The sequence below is a fragment of the Lepisosteus platostomus genome, chromosome 26 (assembly GCF_059453375.1).
Source record: "Lepisosteus platostomus isolate fLepPlt1 chromosome 26, fLepPlt1.hap1, whole genome shotgun sequence".
Lineage (NCBI taxonomy): Eukaryota > Metazoa > Chordata > Actinopteri > Semionotiformes > Lepisosteidae > Lepisosteus > Lepisosteus platostomus.
The window spans coordinates 6,145,182-6,172,621 of NC_142636.1; the positions used below are offsets into that span (position 1 = coordinate 6,145,182).

Here is a 27,440-nt window from a genome sequence, read left to right on the forward strand (position 1 = left end):
ATAATTAATGAGAAAACAAGACAAGACTTGGAATATTTCAATCTAGGGCCCAGACATTTTCTTCTGAGTGTTCAGAAAAATTACATTTTTAATCTGGGAGATGAAATGTGAAAAAACATATCTGAGGACAAAAAAGAAGAGTAACAAAATATTCAGATTTGCAATTAAACTAGTTGTCCCATTAGCTAATTTAGTTATTGTTTGCATCAAGCAATTACAGAGTTTTTTGTGTGCCAGCTGTCCCTGTGACCACCCCTGACCTGCACTACTGGAGGATGTCACTGCTGGTATTAGTACTAATCCAGCTCAAGACTATCTGAAGGACTGGGCTTCAATTTCAGTTCTTGATTCCTACACCCTGAGGATTATATAATTAATGATGTCTTCTGTAATTGATACTTAAATGATTCAATCAGCAGCTCGTTATGGTTCACAATTTGACACCTGGTTAGACAGGTGTGTGTAGGAGCTGAACCCTAGCAGTCTTGAGTATATAAAGGCCACTGCTGGGGCTTATACTATACATGAGGTTTGTGAGATCATTTGTCAAAATGGAAGGGAGAGGCTGTGTATTGTGTTTGTTTGTGGTCTTATTTCTAGGTAAGACTTAGCTTTTACTGCTTTAATTAAAAGCGGTAGGGGAAGGGTAGATAGAGATACATGTAGGTTTGGATATAGTGCTTTAATTAGGAGGAGCAGCACAAGGGCAGATTGTGGAGGAATAACTGCATGCTGCTGGCATACATGGATTTCAGTAAAGCTGGTTGGGTATTGAGTATAGATGTTGCCTAAAAATGTTTGGAGTGCTATTTGTAAAACATCCAAGTCATGGATTAAAGTGTGCTTTTGAAGTTCTGTAAAACTGTTGACATGCTGTGCATTGTTCATTTGTGGGTTTTACAGATGCAAACAAGCCCTGTTGGCTTGTTTCTTCTGTCCTGTATGTTTTGATTGATCCCATAGTAGGATCATGAGCATCTGACATGCAGCTTTAACCCCAGGCTGCTTCACTTGATCTTGTTGGTCCTCTCCTTCCCAGTGTCTGTGGCTGAAGCCCTGCAGTGTCGGGCTGTGCCTGGCAGTCTGAAGCAGATAGATGCTGGTGCTGGAAGGGTGTGTGGAGTCAACAATGCAGACAACTTGGTCATCTACCAGGGCAACAGCTGGGTCTCTCTGGCCATGAAGGGGAAACATGTGAGTGTGGGGCCAGCAGGGCTCTGGAGTGTGAGTGTTGCCAGCCTTGTGTTCAAGTGGCTTCGGGGAAGGTGGATCCCAGTGCAACCAGGTGAGGCTACAGCTGATCTATATGGGTTAGAAATGGTAGCTTTCAAGTTTATCCATGGGTAGTGGCTGCTTTCAGCCAGAACATTTCTCACTCAAGTGTTCATGACCTCGTGCTGAGGAATGAGCACTGCACTGCTCCCTGCTGAGAACAGTGGTTTCTTGCTGTCCTCTTCAGGCTCCCTCATCCAGATTGATGCTGGTGGAGACAAGTTCGTGGTTGGTGTCAATGCTGCCAATTCAATCTTCTGCCTGAACAGCGGGCCTGTGCTGCAGTATGCTGGCCAGGGCAACATCCCCTGGATTCCTGTTGTGGGCTCCCTCAAGTACTATTCCTGTGGGCCTTTTGGTTGCTGGGGAGTGAACAGGCTGGACCAGATCTTCGTCAAGCTGGATGTGAGTGGGGATTCCTGCAAAGGCTCTGACAGGTGGTACCCCATTCAGGGCTCCCTGTCCCTGGTGGAGGTGGGCTCAGATGGCAGTGTGTATGGGGTGAACAGGAATGGAGTGGTCTTCAAGAGGTGAGCTGGGGAAGGGTTTAATGCACATGGTTGCGTGGATGACTGTCCTAATTCTAGGCTGCTCTAACCCTGTGCCTTTTCCTGCAGGCTTGGTATTGATGCCTGTAACCCCTTTGGCAGGAGCTGGTGGGCTCTAAGGGCAGCTGGTGTGGCCAGGCATGTGTCCTATGACCGAGGAATCCTCTGGGTTGTGTGCAAAGATGGCCGAGTCCAGAGGTGCCAGGTCTGAGCAGCCTGTATGGCCTGGTCCTGAGTGGAAAGTGACAGACATGACTGGGCTGCATGGTGGCTTCTGAGTGGAATTTGGCACTAATGCTTGTCTTCTGTTTTTTCTCTGTGCAGCAATAAATGCTTGAATAACCATGTTCTACTGTGTTGTGTAATGAACTTGACACCAGTCCTCTTGATTTCATGAGGAAGACTACCTGGGATGTCGCATTAAGCGTTAATATCCAGACCTGTGAGCTCTCTATTCACATGGCCCCTTCCCTGTAATAAGTTGCTATTGGGGAAACATACAACATCTAGTCTCTCTGCACAATGGTTTAGTCCTGGTTTTGTGCATGAATGGATTTACTAAAATGCTACCATGTTTCTTGGGGAGCATCACTGATTGGTCTTTTCCAGTGGCCCTAAACAGGGATGTAAGTTGAGGCTGTGACAGGTCCTCAAGGCCTTTCATTTTCTTAAACCTAAACCACCCCAGTGTTGCTTAACAAAGCACCTTTTGGGGGTGGGGTTGAATCTGTTTGTTCCCATAATGTTAGTGCAAAGCACTTGGTCTTAACTTTCAATTACATCCCTAACCATGTTGACTGGGTGCTTTTTTTTCTTACACAATGGAGTTCATCTTCATGGTTGAATCCTCAGCTGAGGTTTAGCTCAAATTCAGGTGTAGTACTTCATTGCTATAACTAGTTGGGTGGGATGTGGCTTGTACAATTCAAAATGCAGTCCATGCCATATACATACCTATTAGTACCTTTCTGAGAAACTTTACGGAGAGTTGGATCTATTTGAAATCATGTGCTTCATTATTGCATGCAGTTCATTCAATTGTGATCTGAGGTATTCTCATTTGTCTGTTTCCATTATGTGATCAGGGTTTATCCATTTTCATGGAGTAACTTCTAACTAAAGTAGTAGGTTGAATATGTAATAATTGCTACTAGAATGTCATTGAGACTTTTTTTGACAAAACATGATACCTGCAAAAGTATAGATGCATACAGTACTTTGGACAACATTTTGTGCACAGTGTTTCTTGTTCTCTATTTTAAATGCACTTGCCTATAGTTTCCATACAGGAAGGTGAAGGTCATATGGTTGACTTGTTGCCCCTTAGGATTTTCAATACTTAAATTGGGCCCCTGAATAGTGCAGGACAATCATTTGAACCTGAGAATGTATCTGGTCACTCTTCACAGTTTGGGCCAAATTAAGAGCAGTATCATTGTTGTAACACTGACAGCAAATTTGAAATGAAGCATTACTAGTGGTACAATTTTTATATAGCATCTCCTGATTTAAACGTTACACTGTTAACTATATAACCTAACGTTATTTGCTTTTATTTTTCTTACGTTATCCCTGATCTCGTTCCAGTCCTACCTGTCTGTGCTCAGCTTTCTGACCACTGGATGGCACTGCTGCTTGGCAGACTGGCCTCTGGATAGACTGCTGTGGGATCTTTTTTTCAAGTTTTGTTTTTAAAAAGATTTGATATTTTTAATGAGAAACATATAAAAAAAACAGACAATAGATTAAAAATCCATAGCCGTAATCACACAATTAATGGTTGTATAAAACAATCAGGGATATTTAACAAAGCTCTGTTTTTAAAAATATTGAGGAAAAGGGCCCCAGATCTCATGGAATGGCTCCAGATTGCTTGTGCTATAGAAGCAGTTTTGTTCCTTTTTTTCTACAAAAAGGCGCCCTGGAAGACATACTATTCTATACAGTTGTTGAACACATTCCATTCTGAAGCACAGGTGAGCTGTGTATTGGGCAAAGTGTAGTTTAGTTTCTGCCATAAACCCTCAGATGGAGGAGGTGGATAGAAATGCCCAAGTTACAACACCCAGCTCTACTTGGGAGCCTCGTTGACTAACTCCTGAGTTACAGGGCTCTATGCAGCCGATGTTTGGAAAAAATGCTCCTTTGCTACTTGGAACTGGAATTGAATGAACTGTCTTTATAACAACTGTTGTTAAGTAGGATTCTTAAATGGTCTTCATCCTCCCTCTGCCTAATTAATTCAGACTGAGACTGGTGAGGTGTCTGTTGTAGATGAGGCTGCAGTAACATGGGGGATGGGAGATGGATCTGTCTTTATTCATTATCAATTTTTAAGGATGCTCCCCTTGCTCTAACAGCTGTCATTTATCTTTCTTTCATCGGAGTTTTAATGCATGTAACCCCTTTGTCAGGACGTGTTGGACTATGAGGACAGCTGTTTTGCCACGACCTATGACCTATGTCCTATGACCTTTGACCTATGCCATATGATAAAGAAATCATTTGAATCTACTTGTTCTGAATCCAGAGGTCCAAGAACTGACCACCTTAAACTCTTGAAGTACTGGGCCTTGAAGTACTAGCCCTGATCACAGAGTGGAAACAAACACTTGTTCTTGATCTAAGAGAGTTATAGAAACTACATGGCCAGCAGCCATGTCACCCTACAAGTCACAGCTGAGAGCCCACTGAAGCTCAGCAGGTGTGAGCCTGGTCGGTACTTGGATGGGAGACCTCCTGGGAAAAACTACAGTTGCTGCTGGATGAGGTGTTATTGGGGCCAGTAGGGGGCGCTCACCCTGTGGTTTATGTGGGTCCTAATGCCCCAGTATAGTGACGGGGACATTATACTGTAAAAAGGTGACATCCTTCGCATGAGATGTAAAACGGAGGTCCTGACTCTCTGTGGTCATTAAAAATCCCAGGGTGTTTCTCGAAAAGAGTAGGGGTGTTACCCTACTGTCCTGGCTAAATTTCCCCCTGACCCTTACCAATCATGGCCTCCTAATAATCCCCATCTCTGAACTGGCTTCATCTTTCTGCTCTCCTCCCCACTGAGAGCTGGTGTGTGGGGAGCGGACTGGTGCATCATCCAGGTTGGGCTGCACACTGGTGGTGGTGGAGGGGATCCCTATTACCTGTAAAGTGCTGTGAGTGGAGTGTCCAGAAAAGCGCTATATAAGTGTAAGAGATTATTATTATTTATTATTAAAACAGTAATAAAATCAGAAGAACACTTATTTTCCACAAACCTAGACCTGTAAGAGTGGGAAGTGACTTCTGAAACAGGTTACAGAATACAGGACTGAGTTGGTCAAGGGAGAGACACCAGTGAGCCCAATTCCAGTGTTAAAAATGGTCTCTGCTGGTTCTCTACTCTCAAGCTGAGCTCACGAGGAATGACAGCAGCCGAAAGGTTGGGAGAAATTAGAATCGTTTATTGGGATGTGAAGACTTGGCTTAACCCGCTTGGCTGAGGGCCAACATCCCGCCCGTTGGACAGAGAGGATGTGTGTGTGTGTGTGTGTGTGTGTGTGTGTGTGTGTGTCTTTCTGCCTAAATGAAAAGCTGTAGGGCAAGGGTGGATTGCTAATATTTATGGTTTCAGTGTAGCTCATTGGCTCTTGAATGTAGATGTTGCCTAAAAATAGACTGTACGTGGAGAGCTATTTATATTAAATCCATGACTTGAATGTCTCCATGTGCTATGGAGGTTCTGCAAAACCTTGTTTGTGTTCCCTTATGTGTAATGACCATTTCTTTGTAAATGGGGGGTTGCTGATGCATTGATGAACTGTTGGCTTGTTTCTCCTGTCCTGTATCTTAATTAGGCCCTCAGTGTTGGGTGGGGGGGGGGAGGCTAATGATCCTATGTTGCCTTAAGCCCAGGCTGCTTCTGCTTGATCTGGCTGGTGGTCCCTGACCCAGTGGTGTCCTCTCCTCCCCAGTGTCTGTGGCTGAAGCCCTGCAGTGTCGGGCTGTGCCTGGCAGTCTGAAGCAGATAGATGCTGGTGCTGGAAGGGTGTGTGGAGTCAACAATGCAGACAACCTGGTCAGCTACCAGGGCAACAGCTGGGTCTCTCTGGCCATGAAGGGGAAACATGTGAGTGTGGGGCCAGCAGGGCTCTGGAGTGTGAGTGTCGCCAGCCTTGTGTTCAAGTGGCTTGGAGGAAGGTGGATCCCAGTGCAACCAGGTGAGGCTACAGCTGATCTATATGGGTTGGAAATGGTAGCTTTCAAGTTTATTTCCTTCACTCAAGTGTTCATGACCAATACTGAGGGATGAGCACTGCACTGCCCCCTGCTGAGAACAGCTGTATTTCTTGCTCTCCTCTGCAGGAATCCTCATCCAGATTGATGCTGGTGGAGACAAGTTCGTGGTTGGTGTCAATGCTGCCAATTCCATCTTCTGCCTGAACAGCGGGCCTGTGCTGCAGTATGCTGGCCAGGGCAACATCCCCTGGATTCCTGTTGTGGGCTCCCTCAAGTACTATTCCTGTTGGCCTTTTGGCTACTGGGGAGTGAACAGGATGGACTAGATCTTTGTCAAGCTGGATGTGAGTGGGGATTCCTGCAAAGGCTCCCTGTCCCTGGTGGAGGTGGGCTCAGATGGCAGAGTGTATGGGGTGAACAGGAATAGTGGTCTTCAAGAGGTGAGCTGGGGGAGGGGATAACACACATGGGTGTGTGTGAATGACTGTCCTAATTCTAGGCTGCTCTAACCCTGTTCCTTTTCCTGCAGGGTTGGTATTGATGCTTGTAACCCCTTTGGCAGGAGGTGGTGGGCTCTAAGGGCAGCTGGTGTGGCCAGGCATGTGTCCTATGACCGAGGGATCCTCTGGGTTGTGTGCAAAGATGGCCGAGTCCAGAGGTGCCAGGTCTGAGCCTGGCACCTACAGGCGTTTACAGCCAAATAAAATGGCCTGGAAATTGTAGTTTGTGTTGCATGCTTTCTTTTTCCCCTCAATCTAAAAGCTGAATGGGGTCTCATTCAGGTGACACTGAGGCAACATTTCTTTGACACTAGAATTTCTTTTCTAGAACCTCTAAAGAAGGGTGACTGCTGTCCTAAGGAGTACTAGCCAGAGAAGCTTTGCTTCTTTGGGGAAATCATGAGAACAAATACTTGGTGTATTTAGCTTTCAGACAGATGTGGATAAAGGTTGCAGTAATAAACCAAGTTACAGCTGGAAGGTAATCGTGGTTGGAATGAGAACTGGTTGATAAATACAAGGCTGTATGAAGATGTGACTGCTTGACTTGGGTGGAGTAACTACAGTACTTCCTTTTTGCCAGTAGTTGTGTGAATTCAGGTGTAATTCACCTATTGTTTGCAGCTGATACCAGTTTTAGGAGGATTAGGAAGCGCACGTGAAGTTTCAAGTGAAATTCTGAACTTCTAGACTGTCTCTGCAACAACAATTAGTCTAGTAGGCAGTGAGAGCCAAAGCAGGATTTACTCAAAGTGGAACAGTGAAGTCACAAGAAGGAGAGCACAAGTAGAAACTACAAGGAAATACATTTAAAGGGCTGTGACAGTCTTGACCTAACTGGCTGTGTTGTTGAAGTTACTGTACTAGCACCTTCAAGAAATAGCTGTTCAGTTATCTACTATGAGGAGACAATACAGGTCAAATGGGCTCCTGTATCTGTAACTCTTCCTCTTTTTATTCTGCTTGCTCACATTCAACATCTGAGGGTAAAGATATTGTGGTTCTGTATGTTGACTGTATAAGTACTCAGACTCATGAGTTCTTCTCTATGGTAGATGCTCCCTTGCTAGCAAATATAGCTGCAAGACTCTGTAGTAATGGTGCACATGTCTACAGAAGGATCTGCACTTCATTCTGATGCCATTCCAGTGTGGCTTTAGCCTGAAAATATTTCTCTACTACTTTCCTGGGTTTTGCTTCATCCGTTTTGCCCTCATGTTTGACAACACCCAGTGCTTGCTGAGCAGCAATGAGAAGCAGAACAGTGCCCATACTGTCTCCACCATGCCTCACAGGAGTGTGGGATGTGCTGTTTGCACAGCATGTTTACACCAGAATGTTCCAATTTTGTTTTGTAAATGGTTTATCATGAAATAAAATCAGCTGTGTGGAGAATAAGGGAAGTGGTAAAAATATGGAGGAGTTCAGTTGTTCAGAGCTTTAAAAGTCCATAAGATCTCATTTTGAATAATAGTTTACACTGAAATAGCACTTTTCTGGATACTCCACTCACAGTGCTTTACAGATAACGGGGACTCCCCTCCACCACCACCAATATTCAACATCCACCTGGCTGATGACTTTATGGGCAATGTATAGATGTAAGTGTAGGAGTAATATGCTGCCCTGCTCTGGGATGGGATAGAAGTCCTAGCTTCAGAAATTCGCACATATTGCAACTTACTGAAAAGAATATGAGGGGACCCATAGAGCACAGAGCTGCAGAAACACCCATGAGACATTTATAAATGTGTAATGCTGAGTGCACAGTTCATTCATCGATAACAGCAAGATCTGGTTTCTGCAGCTTGGTGCTCTACAGGCCCCCTCATATTCCTCTCAGTAAGTTGGCTATTTCAGGGGACTTCAATCATGTCTCTATTTCTACCACATTGCCCACTTTCCACCAGTTTATTAAGTGCACGACCAGAGAAAACATGATATGCCAATGTTAAGGGCGCAGGTAGCTCCACTGCCCTTCCCGCCCTTGGCAGATCAGATCACAACCTTGTCCTGCTTACACCACGATACAAGCCTATCGTCCAGCGCCAACCTGCAACCATTAACTTCTGTGTGGACAACACCATCCCCCCCAAAGACATACACTGCTTTCCCAATAACAAACTGGATCTCCAGCGACCTGAAGGCTCTTCTGAATGACAAGAAGAGGTAAAGCGTGTACAGAGGGAACTAAAGCAGAAGTTTAGAGAGAACAAGGACGCCTACAGGAGGAAGGTAGAGGACAAGCTGTAAAGGAATAGGGTGAGGGAAGTTTGGAGCAGCAGGAGAGAGATCACTGGCTTCAAACAGGCTGGGGGTGCAACGGAGGGGAACCTGGAGATGGCCATCGAGCTGAACCACTTCTTTAACAGGTTTGATTCAGGGCCCTCTGTGGCTCAACACCCATCCCCTCACAGCCACACGCTCCCTTAGCCCCCACAACTGCCACTCTCCAACACCTCCGCCATTAACACCTGCAGCACCTACAGCGCTATGAGCACCATCCCCCAGGCCAGGCTGACCATCACAGCTGACCAGGTGAAGAAGGAGCTGAAGAGGCTTCACCAGGGTAAGGCCACAGGTCCAGATGACGTCTGTCCCAGAGTTTTGAGGGCTTGTGCGGATCAGCTGAGTGGAGTGCTCCAGCGACTGTTCAACCTGAGACTGCGCTTGGAGAGAGTCCCTGTGCTCTGGAAGACATCATGCCTGGTCCCCGTACCAAAGAAAGGGTGCCCCCCTGTCCTCAATGACTACAGACCAGTAGCGCTGACTTCTCATGTCATGAAGACACTGGAGAGGCTGGTCTTGTCCCACCTGAGACCCCTGGTCAGTTCATCACTGGACACCCTACAGTTTGCCTACCAGCCCAATGTTGGTGTGGAAGATGCAATCATCTACCTGCTGCAAAGGGCCTATTCACACCTGGACAAGTCTGGCAGCACTGTGAGGATTACGTTTTTCGACTTCTTCGGTGCCTTCAACACTATCCAGCCCCTACTGCTAGGAAGGAAGCAGGAGGAGACACAAGTGGGTGCCTCCATGATCTCACAGATCACTGACTATCTGACAGGCAGACCACAGTATGTGAGACTTCCGAACTGTGTGTCTGAACAGGTAGTGAGTAACACAGGGGCTCCTTAGAGGACAGTTCTTTCTCTTCATCCTCTGTACTTTATACGGACTTTAAATACAATTCAAAGTCGTACCACCTGCAGAAGTTCTCAGACGACTCTGCAATTGTGGGATGTATCAAGGGTGGGCAGGAGGAAGAGTACAGAGGAATGATCAGCAGCATTGTGGAGTGGTGTGGGGAGAACCACCTGCAATTGAATGTGGCAAAGACGAAGGAGCTAGTGATAGATTTCAGGAGGAGGAGGGTCAAACCTACTCCTGTCTGCATCCATGGGAGTGGGGTGGAGATGGTGGACTCGTACAAGTACCTGGGAGTGCACATTGACGATAGACTAGAATGGTCTAAGAACATCGAGGCCATCTACAAGGAGGGTCAGAGCCGACTTTACTTCTTGAGGAGGCTCAGGTCCTTCAATGTGTGTAGTAAGATGCTTCATATATTCTATCAGTTGGTTATAGTGAGCACCATTTTCAATACAGTGTTGTGCTGGGGCTCTGGGATTAGAGCAGGGGATGCTAAAAGGCAAAACAAGCTAATCAAAAGAGCAAGCTCTGTCATTGGGTCTGATCTGGACCCCATGAAGGTAGTGGCTGAGAGGAGAATGGTGTCCAAATTAATGGCCATCATGGACAATGTCTCCCATCCCCTCTATGATATGCTAGTGAGAATGAAGAACACGTTCAGCAAGAGGCTGATCCAACCACAGTGCGACAGGGAGCTCTACAGAAGGTCATTCTTGCCTTCTGCCATAAGACTGTAGAACTCATCCACTGTGTGTCTGGGCAGGGGCAACATTGACATTGACCTGTTTTTGGACTAAACATTAAACTCTCTGCTTAAATCTGTTTTTTTTTTGTTTGCAACTGTTTTTTTGTGCAATATATGCTAGGGACTTGTTCAATATATTTTTATATTTATAATGTGCAATACAGCCTTTTGTGTACTGTTCCGTTTTTTGTATATTCTGTACTATGAGCAACTTTTGTAAGTGCACACTGACTGTACTGAATCTATTGTATGTATTGTATTATTGTATTATTTCGTTACACTGTGCTGTGTTGACTGTGCTAAACTGCTGTTTCACTGCAATTTCCCACATGGGATCAATAAAGTATCTATCTAATATTGGGAAGTTTCTAAGGTGAAAAATTTCTCACATAGGGCTCAAAAGAAAGGAGAGGATTAAGTGTGACTTCCAGATTTCTGCCTGTACCTGATGCCTTCATGGAGAAGCCATCCACCATTACTGTGAATCTCCCCAATGTGTTCCCAACTGGCATTTGCTGCAAACCAGTTACATTTCTGTTTTGTCACTATTTAGTTTCAAGGAATTTGATGTCAACAAGAGCTTCATGTTACATAGTCAAGAGATAAGCGATGAAGGTGAAAGATCAGAGGGGGAAGAGGTTTTAATGTAAATCTGCAAAATGTGTCTTCGGCATAACAATGAATCTGAAAACCATATTTGCGTATGATCTGAGTGAGAAGGGGCATATAGATAGTGAAGAGCAATGGGCCCAAGACTGAACCCTGAGGCACACCGCGATTGACTGGGGCTATGAGGGATTTATGAGGATCATGAGAAACAAAATGCTACCTGCCAGTCAAATGTAAGAGGAACCTAATAAAAATAGTACAGCTGATAGCCAAGAATGCCTGCAAGTATTTGAGCAAGATTTGAGCACAAAGGGCCACTAATATCAAGGTGCATAAGAATACTGAGAGTCAGATGCAGCCAGCAAATCATTTACAGCCCTGACAAGATGATGGAGCAGTGTTGTAGTGGTTATTTATCACTAATCCTCCCCCACATCAAATTAATTGAGAAAAAAGACAAGACTTGGAATATTTCAATCTAGGGCCCAGATATTTTCTTCTGAGTGTTCAGAAAAATTACATTTTTAATCTTGGAGATGAAATCTGAAAAAACATTTCTGAGGACAAAAAACAAGAGTAACAAAATATTCAGATATGCAATTAAACTAGTTGTCTCATTAGCTAATTTAGTTATTGTTTGCATCAAGCAATTACAGAGTTTTTTGTGTGCTAGCTGTCCCTGTGACCACCCCTGACCTGCACTTCTGGAGGATGTCACTGCTGATATTAGTACTAATCCAGCTCATGACTATCTGAAGCAATGGGCTTCAATTTCAGTTTTTGTCTCCATAATTCCTACACCCTGAGGATTATATAATTAATGACGTCTTCTATAATTGATACTTAAATGATTCAATCAGCAGCTCTTTATGGTTCACAATTTAACACCTGGTTAGACAGGTGTGTGTAGGAGCTGAAGCCCAGCAGTCTTGACTATATAAAGGCCACTGCTGCGGCTTATACTACATATGAGGTTTGTGGGATCACTCATCAACATGGAAGGGAGAGGCTGTGTGTTGTGTTTGCTTGTAGGATGTCTTCTAGGTAAGCTTTAGATATAGTAGAAAGAGCAGCACAAGGGTGGATTGAGGAGCAGTAACTGCATGCTGCTGATATATATGGATTTCAGTATAGCTGGTTGGGTTTTGAGTATAGATGTTGCCTAAAAAGACCTGGTGCCATTTGTGAAACATCCAAGTCATGGATTAAAGTGTGCTTTTGAAGTTCTGTAAAACTGTTGACATGCTGTGCATTGGCCTCTGTTCATTTGTGGGTTTTATGGATGCAAACAAGCCCTGTTGGCTTGTTTCTTCTGTCCTGTATGTTTTGATTGATCCCATAGTAGGATCATGAGCATCTGACATGCAGCTTTAACCCCAGGCTGCTTCACTTGATCTTGCTGGTGGTTACTGACCCAGTGGTGTCCTCTCCTCCCCAGTGTCTGTGGCTGAAGCCCTGCAGTGTCGGGCTGTGCCTGGCAGTCTGAAGCAGATAGATGCTGGTGCTGGAAGGGTGTGTGGAGTTGACAATGCAGACAACCTGGTCAGCTACCAGGGCAACAGCTGGGTCTCTCTGGCCATGAAGGGGAAACATGTGAGTGTGGGGCCAGCAGGGCTCTGGAGTGTGAGTCTCGCCAGCCTTGTGTTCAAGTGGCTGCGGGGAAGGTGGATCCCAGTGCAACCAGGTGAGGCTACAGCTGATCTATATGGGTTGGAAATGGTAGCTTTCAAGTTTATTTATGGGTAGTGGCTGCCTTCAGCCAGAACATTTCCTTCACTCAAGTGTTCATGACCAATACTGAGGAATGAGCACTGCACTGCCCCTTGCTGAGAACAGCTGTATTTCTTGCTCTCCTCTGCAGGCTCCCTCATCCAGATTGATGCTGGTGGAGACAAGTTCGTGGTTGGTGTCAATGCTGCCAATTCCATCTTCTGCCTGAACAGCGGGCCTGTGCTGCAGTATGCTGGCCAGGGCAACATCCCCTGGATTCCTGTTGTGGGCTCCCTCAAGTACTATTCCTGTGGGCCTTTTGGCTGCTGGGGAGTGAACAGGCTGGACCAGATCTTTGTCAAGCTGGATGTGAGTGGGGATTCCTGCAAAGGCTCTGACAGGTGGTACCCCATTCAGGGCTCCCTGTCCCTGGTGGAGGTGGGCTCAGATGGCAGTGTGTATGGGGTGAACAGGAATGGAGTGGTCTTCAAGAGGTGAGCTGGGGGAGGGGATAACACGTGTGGGTGCATGAATGACTGTCCTAATTCTAGGCTGATCTAACCCTGTTCCTTTTCCTGCAGGCTTGGTATTGATGCTTGTAACCCCTTTGGCAGGAGGTGGTGGGCTCTAAGGGCAGCTGGTGTGGCCAGGCATGTGTCCTATGACCGAGGGATCCTCTGGGTTGTGTGCAAAGATGGCCGAGTCCAGAGGTGCCAGGTCTGAGCAGCCTGTATGGCCTGGTCCTGAGTGGAAAGTGACAGACATGACTGGGCTGCATGGTGGCTTCTGAGTGGAATTTGGCACTAATGCTTGTCTTCTGGTTTTTCTCTGTGCAGCAATAAATGCTTGAATAACCATGTTCTACTGTGTTGTGTAATGAACTTGACACCAGTCCTCTTGATTTCATGAGGAAGACTACCTGGGATGTTGCATTAAGCGTTAATATCCAGACCTGTGAGCTCTCTATTCACATGGCCCCTTCCCTGTAATAAGTTGCTATTGGGGAAACATACATCTAGTCTCTCTGCACAATGGTTTAGTCCCAGTTTTGTGCATGAATGGATTAACTAAAATGCTACCATGTTTCTTGGGGAGCATCACTGATTGGTCTTTTTCAGTGGCCCTAAACAGGGATGTAAGTTGAGGCTGTGACAGGTCCTCAAGGCCTTTCATTTTCTTAAACCTAAACCACCCCAGTGTTGCTTAACAAAGCACCTTTTGGGGGTGGGGTTGAATCTGTTTGTTCCCATAATGTTAGTGCAAAGCACTTGGTCTTAACTTTCAATTACATCCCTAACCATGTTGACTGGGTGCTTTTTTTTCTTACACAATGGAGTTCATCTTCATGGTTGAATCCTCAGCTGAGGTTTAGCTCAAATTCAGGTGTAGTACTTCATTGCTATAACTAGTTGGGTGGGATGTGGCTTGTACAATTCAAAATGCAGTCCATGCCATATAAATACCTATTAGTACCTTTCTGAGAAACTTTACGGAGAGTTGGATCTATTTGAAATCATGTGCTTCATTATTGCATGCAGTTCCTTCAATTGTGATCTGAGGTATTCTCATTTGTCTGTTTCCATTATGTGATCAGGGTTTATCCATTTTCATGGAGTAACTTCTAACTAAAGTAGTAGGTTGAATATGTAATAATTGCTACTAGAATGTCATTGAGACTTTTTTTTGACAAAACATACCTGCAAAAGTATAGATGCATACAGTACTTTAGACAAACATTTTGTGCACAGTGTTTCTTGTTCTCTATTTTAAATGCACTTGCCTATAGTTTCCATACAGGAAGGTGAAGGTCATATGGTTGACTTGTTGCCCCTTAGGATTTTCAATACTTAAATTGGGCCCCTGAATAGTGCAGGACAATCATTTGAACCTGAGAATGTATCTGGTCACTCTTCACAGTTTGGGCCGATTTAAGTGCAGTATCATTGTTGTAACACTGACAGCAAATTTGAAATGAAGCATTACCAGTGGTGAAATTTTTATATAGCATCTCCTGATTTAAACGTTACACTGTTAACTATATAACCTAACGTTATTTGCTTTTATTTTTCTTGCGTTATCCCTCATCTCGTTCCAGTCCTACCCGTCTGTGCTCAGCTTTCTGACCACTGGATGGCACTGCTGCTTGGCAGACTGGCCTCTGGATAGACTGCTGTGGGATCTTTTTTTCAAGTTTTGTTTTTAAAAAGATTTGATATTTTTAATGAGAAACATATAAAAAAAACAGACAATAGATTAAAAATCCATAGCCGTAATCACACAATTAATGGTTGTATAAAACAATCAGGGATATTTAACAAAGCTCTGTTTTTAAAAATATTGAGGAAAAGGGCCCCAGATCTCATGGAATGGCTCCAGATTGCTTGTGCTATAGAAGCAGTTTTGTTCCTTTTTTTCTACAAAAAGGCGCCCTGGAAGACATACTACAGTGCCTTGGGAAAGTATTCGGCCCCCTTGAACTTTTCAACCTTTTGCCACATTTCAGGCTTCAAACATAAAGATATACATTTTTTATTTTATGTGAAGAATCACCAACAAGTGGGACACAATTGTGAAGTGGAACGAAATCTATTGGATTTTTGAAACTTTTTTAACTAATAAAAAAATGAAAAGTGGGGCGTGCAAAATTATTCGGCCCCTTTACTTTCAGTGCAGCAAACTCACTCCAGAAGTTCAGCGAGGATCTCTGAATGATCCAATGTTGTCCTAAATGACTGATGGTGATAAATAGAATCCACCTGTGTGTAATCAAGTCTCTGTATAAATGCACCTGCTCTGTAATAGTCTCAAGGTTCTGTTGAAAGCGCAGAGAGCATCATGAAGACCAAGGAACACACCAGGCAGGTCCGTAATACTGTTGTGGAGAAGTTTAAAGCTGGATTTGGATACAAAAAGATTTCCCAAGCTTCAAACATCCCAAGGAGCACTGTGCAAGCGATCATCTTGAAATGGAAGGAGTATCAGACCACTGCAAATCTACCAAGACCTGGCCGTCCCTCTAAACTTTCAGCTCAGACAAGGAGAAGACTGATCAGAGATGCAGCCAAGAGGCCCATGATCACTCTGGATGAACTGCAGAGAACTACAGCTGAGGTGGGAGAGTCTGTCCATAGGACAACAATCAGTCTTACACTGCACAAATCTGGCCTTTATGGAAGAGTGGCAAGAAGAAAGCCATTTCTCAAAGATATCCATAAAAAGTCTCGTCTAAAGTTTGCCACAAGCCACCTGGGAGACACCCCAAACATGTGGAAGAAGGTGCTCTGGTCAGATGAAACCAAAATCGAACTTTTTGCCCACAATGCAAAACGATATGTTTGGCGTAAAAGCAACACAGCTCATCACCCTCAACACACCATCCCCACTGTCAAACATGGTGGTGGCAGCATCATGGTTTGGGCCTGCTTTTCTTCAGCAGGGACAGGGAAGATGGTTAAAATTGAGGGGAAGATGGATGCAGCCAAATACAGGACCATTCTGGATGAAAACCTGTTGGAGTCTGCAAAAGACCTGAAACTGGGACGGAGATTTATCTTCCAACAAGACAATGACCCCAAACATACAGCAAAATCTACAAAGGAATGGTTCACAAATAAACGTATCCAGGTGTTTGAATGGCCAAGTCAAAGTCCAGACCTGAATCCAATCGAGAATCTGTGGAAAGAGCTGAAAACTGCTGTTCACAAACGCTCTCCATCCAACCTCACTGAGCTCGAGCTGTTTTGCAAGGAAGAATGGGCAAGAATTTCAGTCTCTCGATGTGCAAAACTGATAGAGACATACCCCAAGCGACTTGCAGCTGTAATCGCAGCAAAAGGTGGCTCTACAAAGTATTAACGCAAGGGGGCCGAATAATTTTGTACGCCCCACTTTTCATTTTTTTATTAGTTAAAAAAGTTTCAAAAATCCAATAGATTTCGTTCCACTTCACAATTGTGTCCCACTTGTTGGTGATTCTTCACATAAAATAAAAAATTTATATCTTTATGTTTGAAGCCTGAAATGTGGCAAAAGGTTGAAAAGTTCAAGGGGGCCGAATACTTTCGCAAGGCACTGTATTCTATACAGTTGTTGAACACATTCCATTCTGAATCACAGGTGAGCTGTGTATTGGGCCGAGCGCAGTTTAGTTTCTGCCATAAACCCTCGGATGGAGGAGGTGGATAGAAATGCCCAAGTTACAACACCCAGCTCTACTTGGGAGCCTCGTTGACTAACTCCTGAGTAACAGGGCTCTATACAGCTGATGTTTGAAAAAAATGCTCCTTTGCTACTTGGAACTGGAATTGAATGAACTGTCTTTATGACAACTGTTGTTAAGTAGGATTCTTTAATGGTCTTCATCCTCCCTCTGCCTAATTAATTCAGACTGAGACTGGTGAGGTGTCTGTTGTAGATGAGGCTGCAGTAACATGGGGGATGGGAGATGGATCTGTCTTTATTAATTATCCATTTTTTGGATGCTCCCCTTGCTCTAACAGCTGTCATTTATCTTTCTTTCATCGGAGTTTTAATGCATGTAACCCCTTTGTCAGGACGTGTTGGACTATGAGGACAGCTGTTTTGCCACGACCTATGACCTATGTCCTATGACCTTTGACCTATGCCATATGATAAAGAAATCATTTGAATCTACTTGTTCTGAATCCAGAGGTCCAAGAACTGACCACCTTAAACTCTTGAAGTACTGGGCCTTGAAGTACTAGCCCTGATCACAGAGTGGAAACAAACACTTGTTCTTGATCTAAGAGAGTTATAGAAACTACATGGCCAGCAGCCATGTCACCCTACAAGTCACAGCTGAGAGCCCACTGAAGCTCAGCAGGTGTGAGCCTGGTCGGTACTTGGATGGGAGACCTCCTGGGAAAAACTACAGTTGCTGCTGGATGAGGTGTTATTGGGGCCAGTAGGGGGCGCTCACCCTGTGGTTTATGTGGGTCCTAATGCCCCAGTATAGTGACGGGGACATTATACTGTAAAAAGGTGACATCCTTCGCATGAGATGTAAAACCGAGGTCCTGACTCTCTGTGTCATTAAAAATCCCAGGGTGTTTCTCGAAAAGAGTAGGGGTGTTACCCTGCTGTCCTGGCTAAATTTCCCCCTGGCCCTTACCAATCATGGCCTCCTAATAATCCCCATCTCTGAACTGGCTTCATCTTTCTGCTCTCCTCCCCACTGAGAGCTGGTGTGTGGGGAGCGGACTGGTGCATCATCCAGGTGGGGCTGCACACTGGTGCTGGTGGAGGGGATCCCTATTACCTGTAAAGTGCTGTGAGTGGAGTGTCCAGAAAAGCGCTATATAAGTGTAAGAGATTATTATTATTAATTATTAAAACAGTAATAAAATCAGAAGAACACTTATTTTCCACAACCTTAGACCTGTAATAGTGGGATGTGACTTCTGAAACAGGCTACAGAATACAGGACTGAGTTGGTCAAGGGAGAGACACCAGTGAGCCCAATTCCAGTGTTAAAAATGGCCTCTGCTGGTTCTCTACTCTCAAGCTGAGCTCACGAGGAATGACAGCAGCCGAAAGGTTGGGAGAAATTAGAATCGTTTATTGGGATGTGAAGACTTGGCTTAACCGCTTGGCTGAGGGCCAACATCCCGCCCGTTGGACAGAGAGGGTGTGTGTGTGTGTGTGTGTGTGTGTGTGTGTGTGTGTGTGTGTGTGTGTGTGTCTTTCTGCCTAAATGAAAAGCTGTAGGGCAAGGGTGGATTGCTAATATTTATGGTTTCAGTGTAGCTCATTGGCTCTTGAATGTAGATGTTGCCTAAAAATAGACTGTACGTGGAGAGCTATTTATATTAAATCCATGACTTGAATGTCTCCATGTGCTATGGAGGTTCTGCAAAACTTTGTTTGTGTTCCCTTATGTGTAATGACCATTTCTTTGTAAATGGGGGGGGTTGCTGATGCATTGATGAACTGTTGGCTTGTTTCTCCTGTCCTGTATCTTAATTAGGCCCTCAGTGTTGGGTGGGGGGGGGAGGCTAATGATCCTATGTTGCCTTAAGCCCAGGCTGCTTCTGCTTGATCTGGCTGGTGGTCCCTGACCCAGTGGTGTCCTCTCCTCCCCAGTGTCTGTGGCTGAAGCCCTGCAGTGTTGGGCTGTGCCCGGCAGATAGATGCTGGTGCTGGAAGGGTGTGTGGAGTCAACAATGCAGACAACCTTGTCAGCTACCAGGGCAACAGCTGGGTCTCTCTGGCCATGAAGGGGAAACATGTGAGTGTGGGGCCAGCAGGGCTCTGGAGTGTGAGTGTCGCCAGCCTTGTGTTCAAGTGGCTTGGAGGAAGGTGGATCCCAGTGCAACCAGGTGAGGCTACAGCTGATCTAGAGAGGTTGGAAATGGTAGCTTTCAGGGTCTCTCCATGAATCCATCAGGATCTGTCAGGCTACCTGTCAATGCCTTTTCTAGCTAAAGGCAGCTATTTCACTCCCTGGTAACGGCGGGATGAGCACTGCACTGCCCCCTCCTGAGAACAGCTGTAATTCTTACTGTCCTCTGCAGGCTCCCTCATCCAGATTGATGCTGGTGGAGACAAGTTTGTGGTTGGTGTCAATGCTGCCTATTCCATCTGGTGCCTGAACAGAGGGCCTATGCTGCAGTATGCTGGCCAGGGCAACATCCCCTGGATTCCTGTCGTGGGCTTCCTCAAGTACTATTCCTGTGGGCCTTTTGGCTGCTGGGGAGTGAACAGGCTGGACTAGATCTTTGTCAAGCTGGATGTGAGTGGGGATTCCTGCAAAGGCTCCCTGTCCCTGGTGGAGGTGGGCTCAGATGGCAGTGTGTATGGGGTGAACAGGAATGGAGTGGTCTTCAAGAGGTGAGCTGGTGGAAGGGATAACACCCATGGGTGCATGAATGACTGTCCTAATTCTAGGCTGCTCTAACCCTGTTCCTTTTCCTGCAGGCTTGGTGTTGATGCCTGTAACCCCTTTGGCAGTAGATGGTGGGCTCTAAGGGCAGCTGGTGTGACCAGGCATGTGTCCTATGACCGAGGAATCCTCTGGGTTGTGTGCAAAGATGGCCGAGTCCAGAGGTGCCAGGTCTGAGCAGCCTGTGTGTCCTGGTCCTGGGAGGCGTTTACAGCCAAATAAAATGGCCTGGAAATTGTAGTTTGTGTTGCATGCTTTCTTTTTCCCCTCAATCTAAAAGCTGAATGAGGTCTCATTTTGTGACACTGAGGCAACATTTCTTTGACACTACAATTTATTTTCTAGAACCTCTAAAGAAGGGTGACTGCTGTCCTAAGGAGTACTAGCCAGAGAAGCTTTGCTTCTTTGGGGAAGTCATGAGAACAAATACTTGGTGTATTTAGCTCTCAGACAGATGTGGATAAAGGTTGCCGTAATAAACCAAGTTACAGCTGGAAGGTAATCGTGGTTGGAATGAGAACTGGTTGATAAATACAAGGCTGTATGAAGATGTGACTGCTTGACTTGGGTGGAGTAACTACAGTACTTCCTTTTTGCCAGTAGTTGTGTGAATTCAGGTGTAATTCACCTATTGTTTGCAGCTGATACCAGTTTTAGGAGGATTAGGAAGCGCACGTGAAGTTTCAAGTGAAATTCTGAACTTCTAGACTGTCTCTGCAACAACCATTAGTCTAGTAGGCAGTGAGAGTCAAAGCAGGATTTACTCAAAGTGGAACAGTGAAGTCCCAAGAAGGAGAGCACAAGTAGAAACTACAAGGAAATACATTTAAAGGGCTGTGACAGTCTTGACCTAACTGGCTGTGTTGTTGAAGTTACTGTACTAGCACCTTCAAGAAATAGCTGTTCAGTTATCTACTATGAGGAGACAATACAGGTCAAATGGGCTCCTGTATCTGTAAGTCTTCCTCTTTTTATTCTGCTTGCTCACATTCAACATCTGAGGGTAAAGATATTGTGGTTCTGTATGTTGACTGTATAAGTACTCAGACTCATGAGTTCTTCTCTATGGTAGATGCTCCCTTGCTAGCAAATATAGCTGCAAGACTCTGTAGTAATGGTGCACATGTCTACAGAAGGATCTGCACTTCATTCTGATGCCATTCCAGTGTGGCTTTAGCCTGAAAATATTTCTCTACTACTTTCCTGGGTTTTGCTTCATCCGTTTTGCCCTCATGTTTGACAACACCCAGTGCTTGCTGAGCAGCAATGAGAAGCAGAACAGTGCCCATACTGTCTCCACCATGCCTCACAGGAGTGTGGGATGTGCTGTTTGCACAGCATGTTTACACCAGAATGTTCCAATTTTGTTTTGTAAATGGTTTATCATGAAATAAAATCAGCTGTGTGGAGAATAAAGTGGTAAAAATATGGAGGAGTTCAGTTGTTCAGAGCTTTAAAAGTCCATAAGATCTCATTTTGAATAATAGTTTACACTGAAATAGCACTCTTCTGGATACTCCACTCAAAGTGCTTTACAGATAACGGGGACTCCCCTCCACCACCACCAATATGCAACATCCACCTGGCTGATGACTTTATGGGCAATGTATAGATGTAAGTGTAGGAGCAATATGCTGCCCTGCTCTGGGATGGGATAGAAGTCCTAGCTTCAGAAATGCGCACATATTGCAACTTACTGAAAAGAATATGAGGGGACCCATAGAGCACAGAGCTGCAGAAACACCCATGAGACATTTATAAATGTGTAATGCTGAGTGCACAGTTCATTCATCGATAACAGCAAGATCTGGTTTCTGCAGCTTGGTGCTCTACAGGCCCCCTCATATTCCTCTCAGTAAGTTGGCTATTTCAGGGGACTTCAATCATGTCTCTATTTCTACCACATTGCCCACTTTCCACCAGTTTATTAAGTGCACGACCAGAGAAAACATGATATGCCAATGTTAAGGGCGCAGGTAGCTCCACTGCCCTTCCCGCCCTTGGCAGATCAGATCACAACCTTGTCCTGCTTACACCACGATACAAGCCTATCGTCCAGCGCCAACCTGCAACCATTAACTTCTGTGTGGACAACACCATCCCCACCAAAGACATACACTGCTTTCCCAATAACAAACTGGATCTCCAGCGACCTGAAGGCTCTTCTGAATGACAAGAAGAGGTAAAGCGTGTACAGAGGGAACTAAAGCAGAAGTTTAGAGAGAACAAGGACGCCTACAGGAGGAAGGTAGAGTACAAGCTGTAAAGGAAAAGGGTGAGGGACGTTTGGAGCACAGGAGAGAGATCACTGGCTTCAAACAGGCTGGGGGTGCAACAGAGGGGGACCTGGAGATGGCCATCGAGCTGAACCACTTCTTTAACAGGTTTGATTCAGGGCCCTCTGTGGCTCAACACCCATCCCCTCACAGCCACACGCTCCCTTAGCCCCCTTAACTGCCACTCTCCAACACCTCCGCCATTAACACCTGCAGCACCTACAGCGCTATGAGTACCCAGGCCAGGCTGACCATCATGGTTGACCAGGTAGAGAGGAAGTTGAAGAGGCTTCACCAGGGTAAGGCCACAGGACCAGATGACGTCTGTCCCAGAGGGCTTTTGAGGGCTTGTGCGGATCAGCTGAGTGGAGTGCTTCAGCGCCTGTTCAACCTGAGCCTGCGGTGCAGAGAGTCCCTGTGCTCTGGAAGACATCATGCCTGGTCCCGGTACCAAAGAAAAGGTGCCCCTCTGTCCTCAATGACTACAGACCAGTAGCGCCGACTTCTCACGTCACTGAGACACTGAGAGGCTGGTCTTGTCCCACCCGAGACCCCTGGTCAGTTCATCACTGGACACCCTACAGTTTGCCTACCAGCCCAATGTTGGTGTGGAAGATGCAATCATCTACCTGCTGCAAAGGGCCTATTCACACCTGGACAAGTCTGGCAGCACTGTGAGGATTACGTTTTTCTACCTTCTTCAGTGCCTTCAACACTATCCAGCCCCTACTGCTAGGAAGGAAGCTGGAGGAGACACAAGTGGGTGCCTCCATGATCTCACAGATCACTGACTATCTGACAGGCAGACCACAGTATGTGAGACTTCAGAACTGTGTGTCTGAACAGGTAGTGAGTAACACAGGGGCTCCTCAGGGACAGTTCTTTCTCTTCATCCTCTGTACTTTATACGGACTTTAAATACAATTCAAAGTCGTACCACCTGCAGAAGTTCTCAGACGACTCTGCAATTGTGGGATGTATCAAGGGTGGGCAGGAGGAAGAGTACAGAGGAATAGTCAGCAGCATTGTGGAGTGGTGTGGGGAGAACCACCTGCAATTGAATGTGGCAAAGACGAAGGAGCTAGTGATAGATTTCAGGAGGAAGAGGGTCAAACCTACTCCTGTCTACATCCATGGGAGTGGGGTGGAGATGGTGGACTCGTACAAGTACCTGGGAGTGCACATCGACGATAGACTAGTTAAAAAAGTTTCAAAAATCCAATAGATTTCGTTCCACTTCACAATTGTGTCCCACTTGTTGGTGATTCTTCACATAAAATAAAAAATTTATATCTTTATGTTTGAAGCCTGAAATGTGGCAAAAGGTTGAAAAGTTCAAGGGGGCCGAATACTTTCGCAAGGCACTGTATTCTATCAGTTGGTTATAGTGAGCACCATTTTCAATGCAGTGTTGTGCTGGGGCTCTGGGATTAGAGCAGGGGATGCTAAAAGGCAAACAAGCTAATCAAAAGAGCAAGCTCTGTCATTGGGTCTGATCTGGACCCCATGAAGGTAGTGGCTGAGAGGAGAATGGTGTCCAAATTAATGGCCATCATGGACAATGTCTCCCATCCCCTCTATGATATGCTAGTGAGAATGAAGAGCACGTTCAGCAAGAGGCTGATCCAACCACAGTGCGACAGGGAGCTCTACAGAATGTCATTCTTGCCTTCTGCCATAAGACTATACAATTCATCCACTGTGTGTCTGGGCAGGGGCAACATTGACATTGACCTGTTTTTGGACTAAACATTAATCTCTCTGCTTAAATCTGTTTTTTTTTCTGTTTACAACTGTTTTTTTGTGCAATATATGCTAGGGACTTGTTCAATATATTTTTATATTTATAATGTGCAATACAGCGTTTTGTGTACTGTTCCGTTTTTTGTATATTCTGTACTATGAGCAACTTTTGTAAGTGCACACTGACTGTACTGAATCTATTATATGTATTGTATTATTGTATTATTTTGTTACACTGTGCTGTGTTGACTGTGCTAAACTGCTGTTTCACTGCAATTTCCCACATGGGATCAATAAAGTATCTATCTATATAATATTGGGAAGTTTCTAAGGTGAAAAATTTCTCACATAGGGCTCAAAAGAAAGGAGAGGATTAAGTGTGACTTCCAGATTTCTGCCTGTACCTGATGCCTTCATGGAGAAGCCATCCACCATTACTGTGAATCTCCCCAATGTGTTCCCAACTGGCATTTGCTGCAAACCAGTTAAATTTCTGTTTTGTCACTATTTAGTTTCAAGGAATTTGATGTCAACAAGAGCTTCATGTTACATAGTCAAGAGATAAGCGATGAAGGTGAAAGATCAGAGGGGGAAGAGGTTTTAATGTAAATCTGCAAAATGTGTCTTTTGCATAACAATGAATCTGAAAACCATATTTGCGTATGATCTGAGTGAGAAGGGGCATATAGATAATGAAGAGCAATGGGCCAAAGACTGAACCCTGAGGCACACCGCGATTGGCTGGGGCTATGAGGGATTTATGAGGATCATGAGAAACAAAATGCTACCTGCCAGTCAAATGTAAGAGGAACCTGTTAAAAATAGTACAGCTGATAGCCAAGAATGCCTGCAAGTATTTGAGCAGTTTTGAGCACAAAGGGCCACTAATATCAAGGTGCATAAGAATACTGAGAGTCAGATGCAGCCAGCAAATCATTTACAGCCCTGACAAGATGATGGAGCAGTGTTGTAGTGGTTATTTATCACTAATCCTCCCCCACATCAAATTAATTGAGAAAAAAGACAAGACTTGGAATATTTCAATCTAGGGCCCAGATATTTTCTTCTGAGTGTTCAGAAAAATTACATTTTTAATCTTGGAGATGAAATCTGAAAAAACATTTCTGAGGACAAAAAACAAGAGTAACAAAATATTCAGATGTGCAATTAAACTAGTTGTCTCATTAGCTAATTTAGTTATTGTTTGCATCAAGCAATTACAGAGTTTTTTGTGTGCTAGCTGTCCCTGTGACCACCCCTGACCTGCACTTCTGGAGGATGTCACTGCTGATATTAGTACTAATCCAGCTCATGACTATCTGAAGCAATGGGCTTCAATTTCAGTTTTTGTCTCCATAATTCCTACACCCTGAGGATTATATAATTAATGACGTCTTCTATAATTGATACTTAAATGATTCAATCAGCAGCTCTTTATGGTTCACAATTTAACACCTGGTTAGACAGGTGTGTGTAGGAGCTGAAGCCCAGCAGTCTTGACTATATAAAGGCCACTGCTGCGGCTTATACTACATATGAGGTTTGTGGGATCACTCATCAACATGGAAGGGAGAGGCTGTGTGTTGTGTTTGCTTGTAGGATGTCTTCTAGGTAAGCTTTAGATATAGTGCTTTAATTAGAAAGAGCAGCACAAGGGTGGATTGAGGAGCAGTAACTGCATGCTGCTGATATATATGGATTTCAGTATAGCTGGTTGGGTTTTGAGTATAGATGTTGCCTAAAAAGACCTGGTGCCATTTGTGAAACATCCAAGTCAGGAATTAAAGTGTGCTTTTGAAGTTCTGTAAAACTGTTGACATGCTGTGCATTGGCCTCTGTTCATTTGTGGGTTTTATGGATGCAAACAAGCCCTGTTGGCTTGTTTCTTCTGTCCTGTATGTTTTGATTGATCCCGTAGTAGGATCATGAGCATCTGACATGCAGCTTTAACCCCAGGCTGCTTCACTTGATCTTGCTGGTGGTTACTGACCCAGTGGTGTCCTCTCCTCCCCAGTGTCTGTGGCTGAAGCCCTGCAGTGTCGGGCTGTGCCTGGCAGTCTGAAGCAGATAGATGCTGGTGCTGGAAGGGTGTGTGGAGTTGACAATGCAGACAACCTGGTCAGCTACCAGGGCAACAGCTGGGTCTCTCTGGCCATGAAGGGGAAACATGTGAGTGTGGGGCCAGCAGGGCTCTGGAGTGTGAGTCTCGCCAGCCTTGTGTTCAAGTGGCTTCGGGGAAGGTGGATCCAAGTACAGCCAGGTGAGGCTGCAGCTGATCTATATGGGTTGGAAATGGTAGCTTTCAAGTTTATCCATGGGTAGTGGCTGCCTTCAGCCAGAACATTTCCTTCACTCAAGTGTTCATGACTTCATACTGAGGAATGAGCACTGCACTGCCCCCCTGCTGAGAACAGCTGTTTCTTGCTCTCCTCTGCAGGCTCCCTCATCCAGATTGATGCTGGTGGAGACAAGTTTGTGGTTGGTGTCAATGCTGCCAATTCCATCTTCTGCCTGAACAGCGGGCCTGTGCTGCAGTATGCTGGCCAGGGCAACATCCCCTGGATTCCTGTTGTGGGCTCCCTCAAGTACTATTCCTGTGGGCCTTTTGGCTGCTGGGGAGTGAACCGGTTGGACCAGATCTTCGTCAAGCTGGATGTGAGTGGGGATTCCTGCAAAGGCTCTGACAGGTGGTACCCCATTCAGGGCTCCCTGTCCCTGGTGGAGGTGGGCTCAGATGGCAGTGTGTATGGGGTGAACAGGAATGGAGTGGTCTTCAAGAGGTGAGCTGGTGGAGGGGATAACACACATGGTTGCCTGAATGACTGTCCTAATTCTAGGCTGCTCTAACCCTGTGCCTTTTCCTGCAGGCTTGGTATTGATGCCTGTAACCCCTTTGGCAGGAGCTGGTGGGCTCTAAGGGCAGCTGGTGTGGCCAGGCATGTGTCCTATGACCGAGGAATCCTCTGGGTTGTGTGCAAAGATGGCCGAGTCCAGAGGTGCCAGGTCTGAGCAGCCTGTATGGCCTGGTCCTGAGTGGAAAGTGACAGACATGACTGGGCTGCATGGTGGCTTCTGAGTGGAATTTGGCACTAATGCTTGTCTTCTGTTTTTTCTCTGTGCAGCAATAAATGCTTGAATAACCATGTTCTACTGTGTTGTGTAATGAACTTGACACCAGTCCTCTTGATTTCATGAGGAAGACTACCTGGGATGTCGCATTAAGCGTTAATATCCAGACCTGTGAGCTCTCTATTCACATGGCCCCTTCCCTGTAATAAGTTGCTATTGGGGAAACATACAACATCTAGTCTCTCTGCACAATGGTTTAGTCCTGGTTTTGTGCATGAATGGATTTACTAAAATGCTACCATGTTTCTTGGGGAGCATCACTGATTGGTCTTTTCCAGTGGCCCTAAACAGGGATGTAAGTTGAGGCTGTGACAGGTCCTCAAGGCCTTTCATTTTCTTAAACCTAAACCACCCCAGTGTTGCTTAACAAAGCACCTTTTGGGGGTGGGGTTGAATCTGTTTGTTCCCATAATGTTAGTGCAAAGCACTTGGTCTTAACTTTCAATTACATCCCTAACCATGTTGACTGGGTGCTTTTTTTTCTTACACAATGGAGTTCATCTTCATGGTTGAATCCTCAGCTGAGGTTTAGCTCAAATTCAGGTGTAGTACTTCATTGCTATAACTAGTTGGGTGGGATGTGGCTTGTACAATTCAAAATGCAGTCCATGCCATATACATACCTATTAGTACCTT

General features: G+C 45.2%; 3 protein-coding genes across 3 annotated transcripts; all 3 read left to right on the forward strand.

Annotated features, from left to right (window-relative positions):
• Positions 1–527: 527 nt before the first annotated feature.
• Positions 528–6,361, forward strand: LOC148639830 (fish-egg lectin-like). Its single transcript, XM_088621602.1, has 6 exons — positions 528–600; positions 1,040–1,285; positions 1,460–1,802; positions 1,890–1,894; positions 5,771–6,016; positions 6,162–6,361. The coding sequence occupies exons 1-6, from the start codon at positions 552–554 to the stop codon at positions 6,359–6,361; spliced, it is 1,089 nt and encodes a 362-aa protein (XP_088477728.1). The 5' UTR covers positions 528–551.
• Positions 6,362–11,993: 5,632 nt separating this feature from the next.
• On the forward strand, positions 11,994–13,614 carry LOC148639831 (fish-egg lectin-like). The gene is made up of 4 exons (XM_088620968.1): positions 11,994–12,089; positions 12,484–12,729; positions 12,907–13,249; positions 13,337–13,614. Exons 1-4 carry the CDS (start codon positions 12,014–12,016, stop codon positions 13,476–13,478), a joined length of 807 nt encoding a protein of 268 aa, XP_088477094.1. The 5' UTR covers positions 11,994–12,013; the 3' UTR covers positions 13,479–13,614.
• An 11,584-nt stretch (positions 13,615–25,198) lies between these two features.
• On the forward strand, positions 25,199–26,820 carry LOC148639832 (fish-egg lectin-like). The gene is made up of 4 exons (XM_088620937.1): positions 25,199–25,286; positions 25,690–25,935; positions 26,113–26,455; positions 26,543–26,820. Exons 1-4 carry the CDS (start codon positions 25,211–25,213, stop codon positions 26,682–26,684), a joined length of 807 nt encoding a protein of 268 aa, XP_088477063.1. The 5' UTR covers positions 25,199–25,210; the 3' UTR covers positions 26,685–26,820.
• The last annotated feature ends 620 nt before the right edge of the window (positions 26,821–27,440 follow it).

Bases quoted from the DNA above. Each gene is read 5' to 3' on its own strand.
- LOC148639830 (XM_088621602.1), top strand. From the start codon at position 552: ATGGAAGGGAGAGGCTGTGTATTGTGTTTGTTTGTGGTCTTATTTCTA. The intron at 601-1,039 runs GTAAGACTTAGC...TCTCCTTCCCAG, and splicing joins GTTTGTGGTCTTATTTCTAG to TGTCTGTGGCTGAAGCCCTG. The intron at 6,017-6,161 runs GTGAGGCTACAG...TCTCCTCTGCAG, and splicing joins GTGGATCCCAGTGCAACCAG to GAATCCTCATCCAGATTGAT.
- LOC148639831 (XM_088620968.1), top strand. From the start codon at position 12,014: ATGAGGTTTGTGGGATCACTCATCAACATGGAAGGGAGAGGCTGTGTG. The intron at 12,090-12,483 runs GTAAGCTTTAGA...TCTCCTCCCCAG, and splicing joins GCTTGTAGGATGTCTTCTAG to TGTCTGTGGCTGAAGCCCTG. The intron at 12,730-12,906 runs GTGAGGCTACAG...TCTCCTCTGCAG, and splicing joins GTGGATCCCAGTGCAACCAG to GCTCCCTCATCCAGATTGAT.
- LOC148639832 (XM_088620937.1), top strand. From the start codon at position 25,211: ATGAGGTTTGTGGGATCACTCATCAACATGGAAGGGAGAGGCTGTGTG. The intron at 25,287-25,689 runs GTAAGCTTTAGA...TCTCCTCCCCAG, and splicing joins GCTTGTAGGATGTCTTCTAG to TGTCTGTGGCTGAAGCCCTG. The intron at 26,456-26,542 runs GTGAGCTGGTGG...CTTTTCCTGCAG, and splicing joins AATGGAGTGGTCTTCAAGAG to GCTTGGTATTGATGCCTGTA.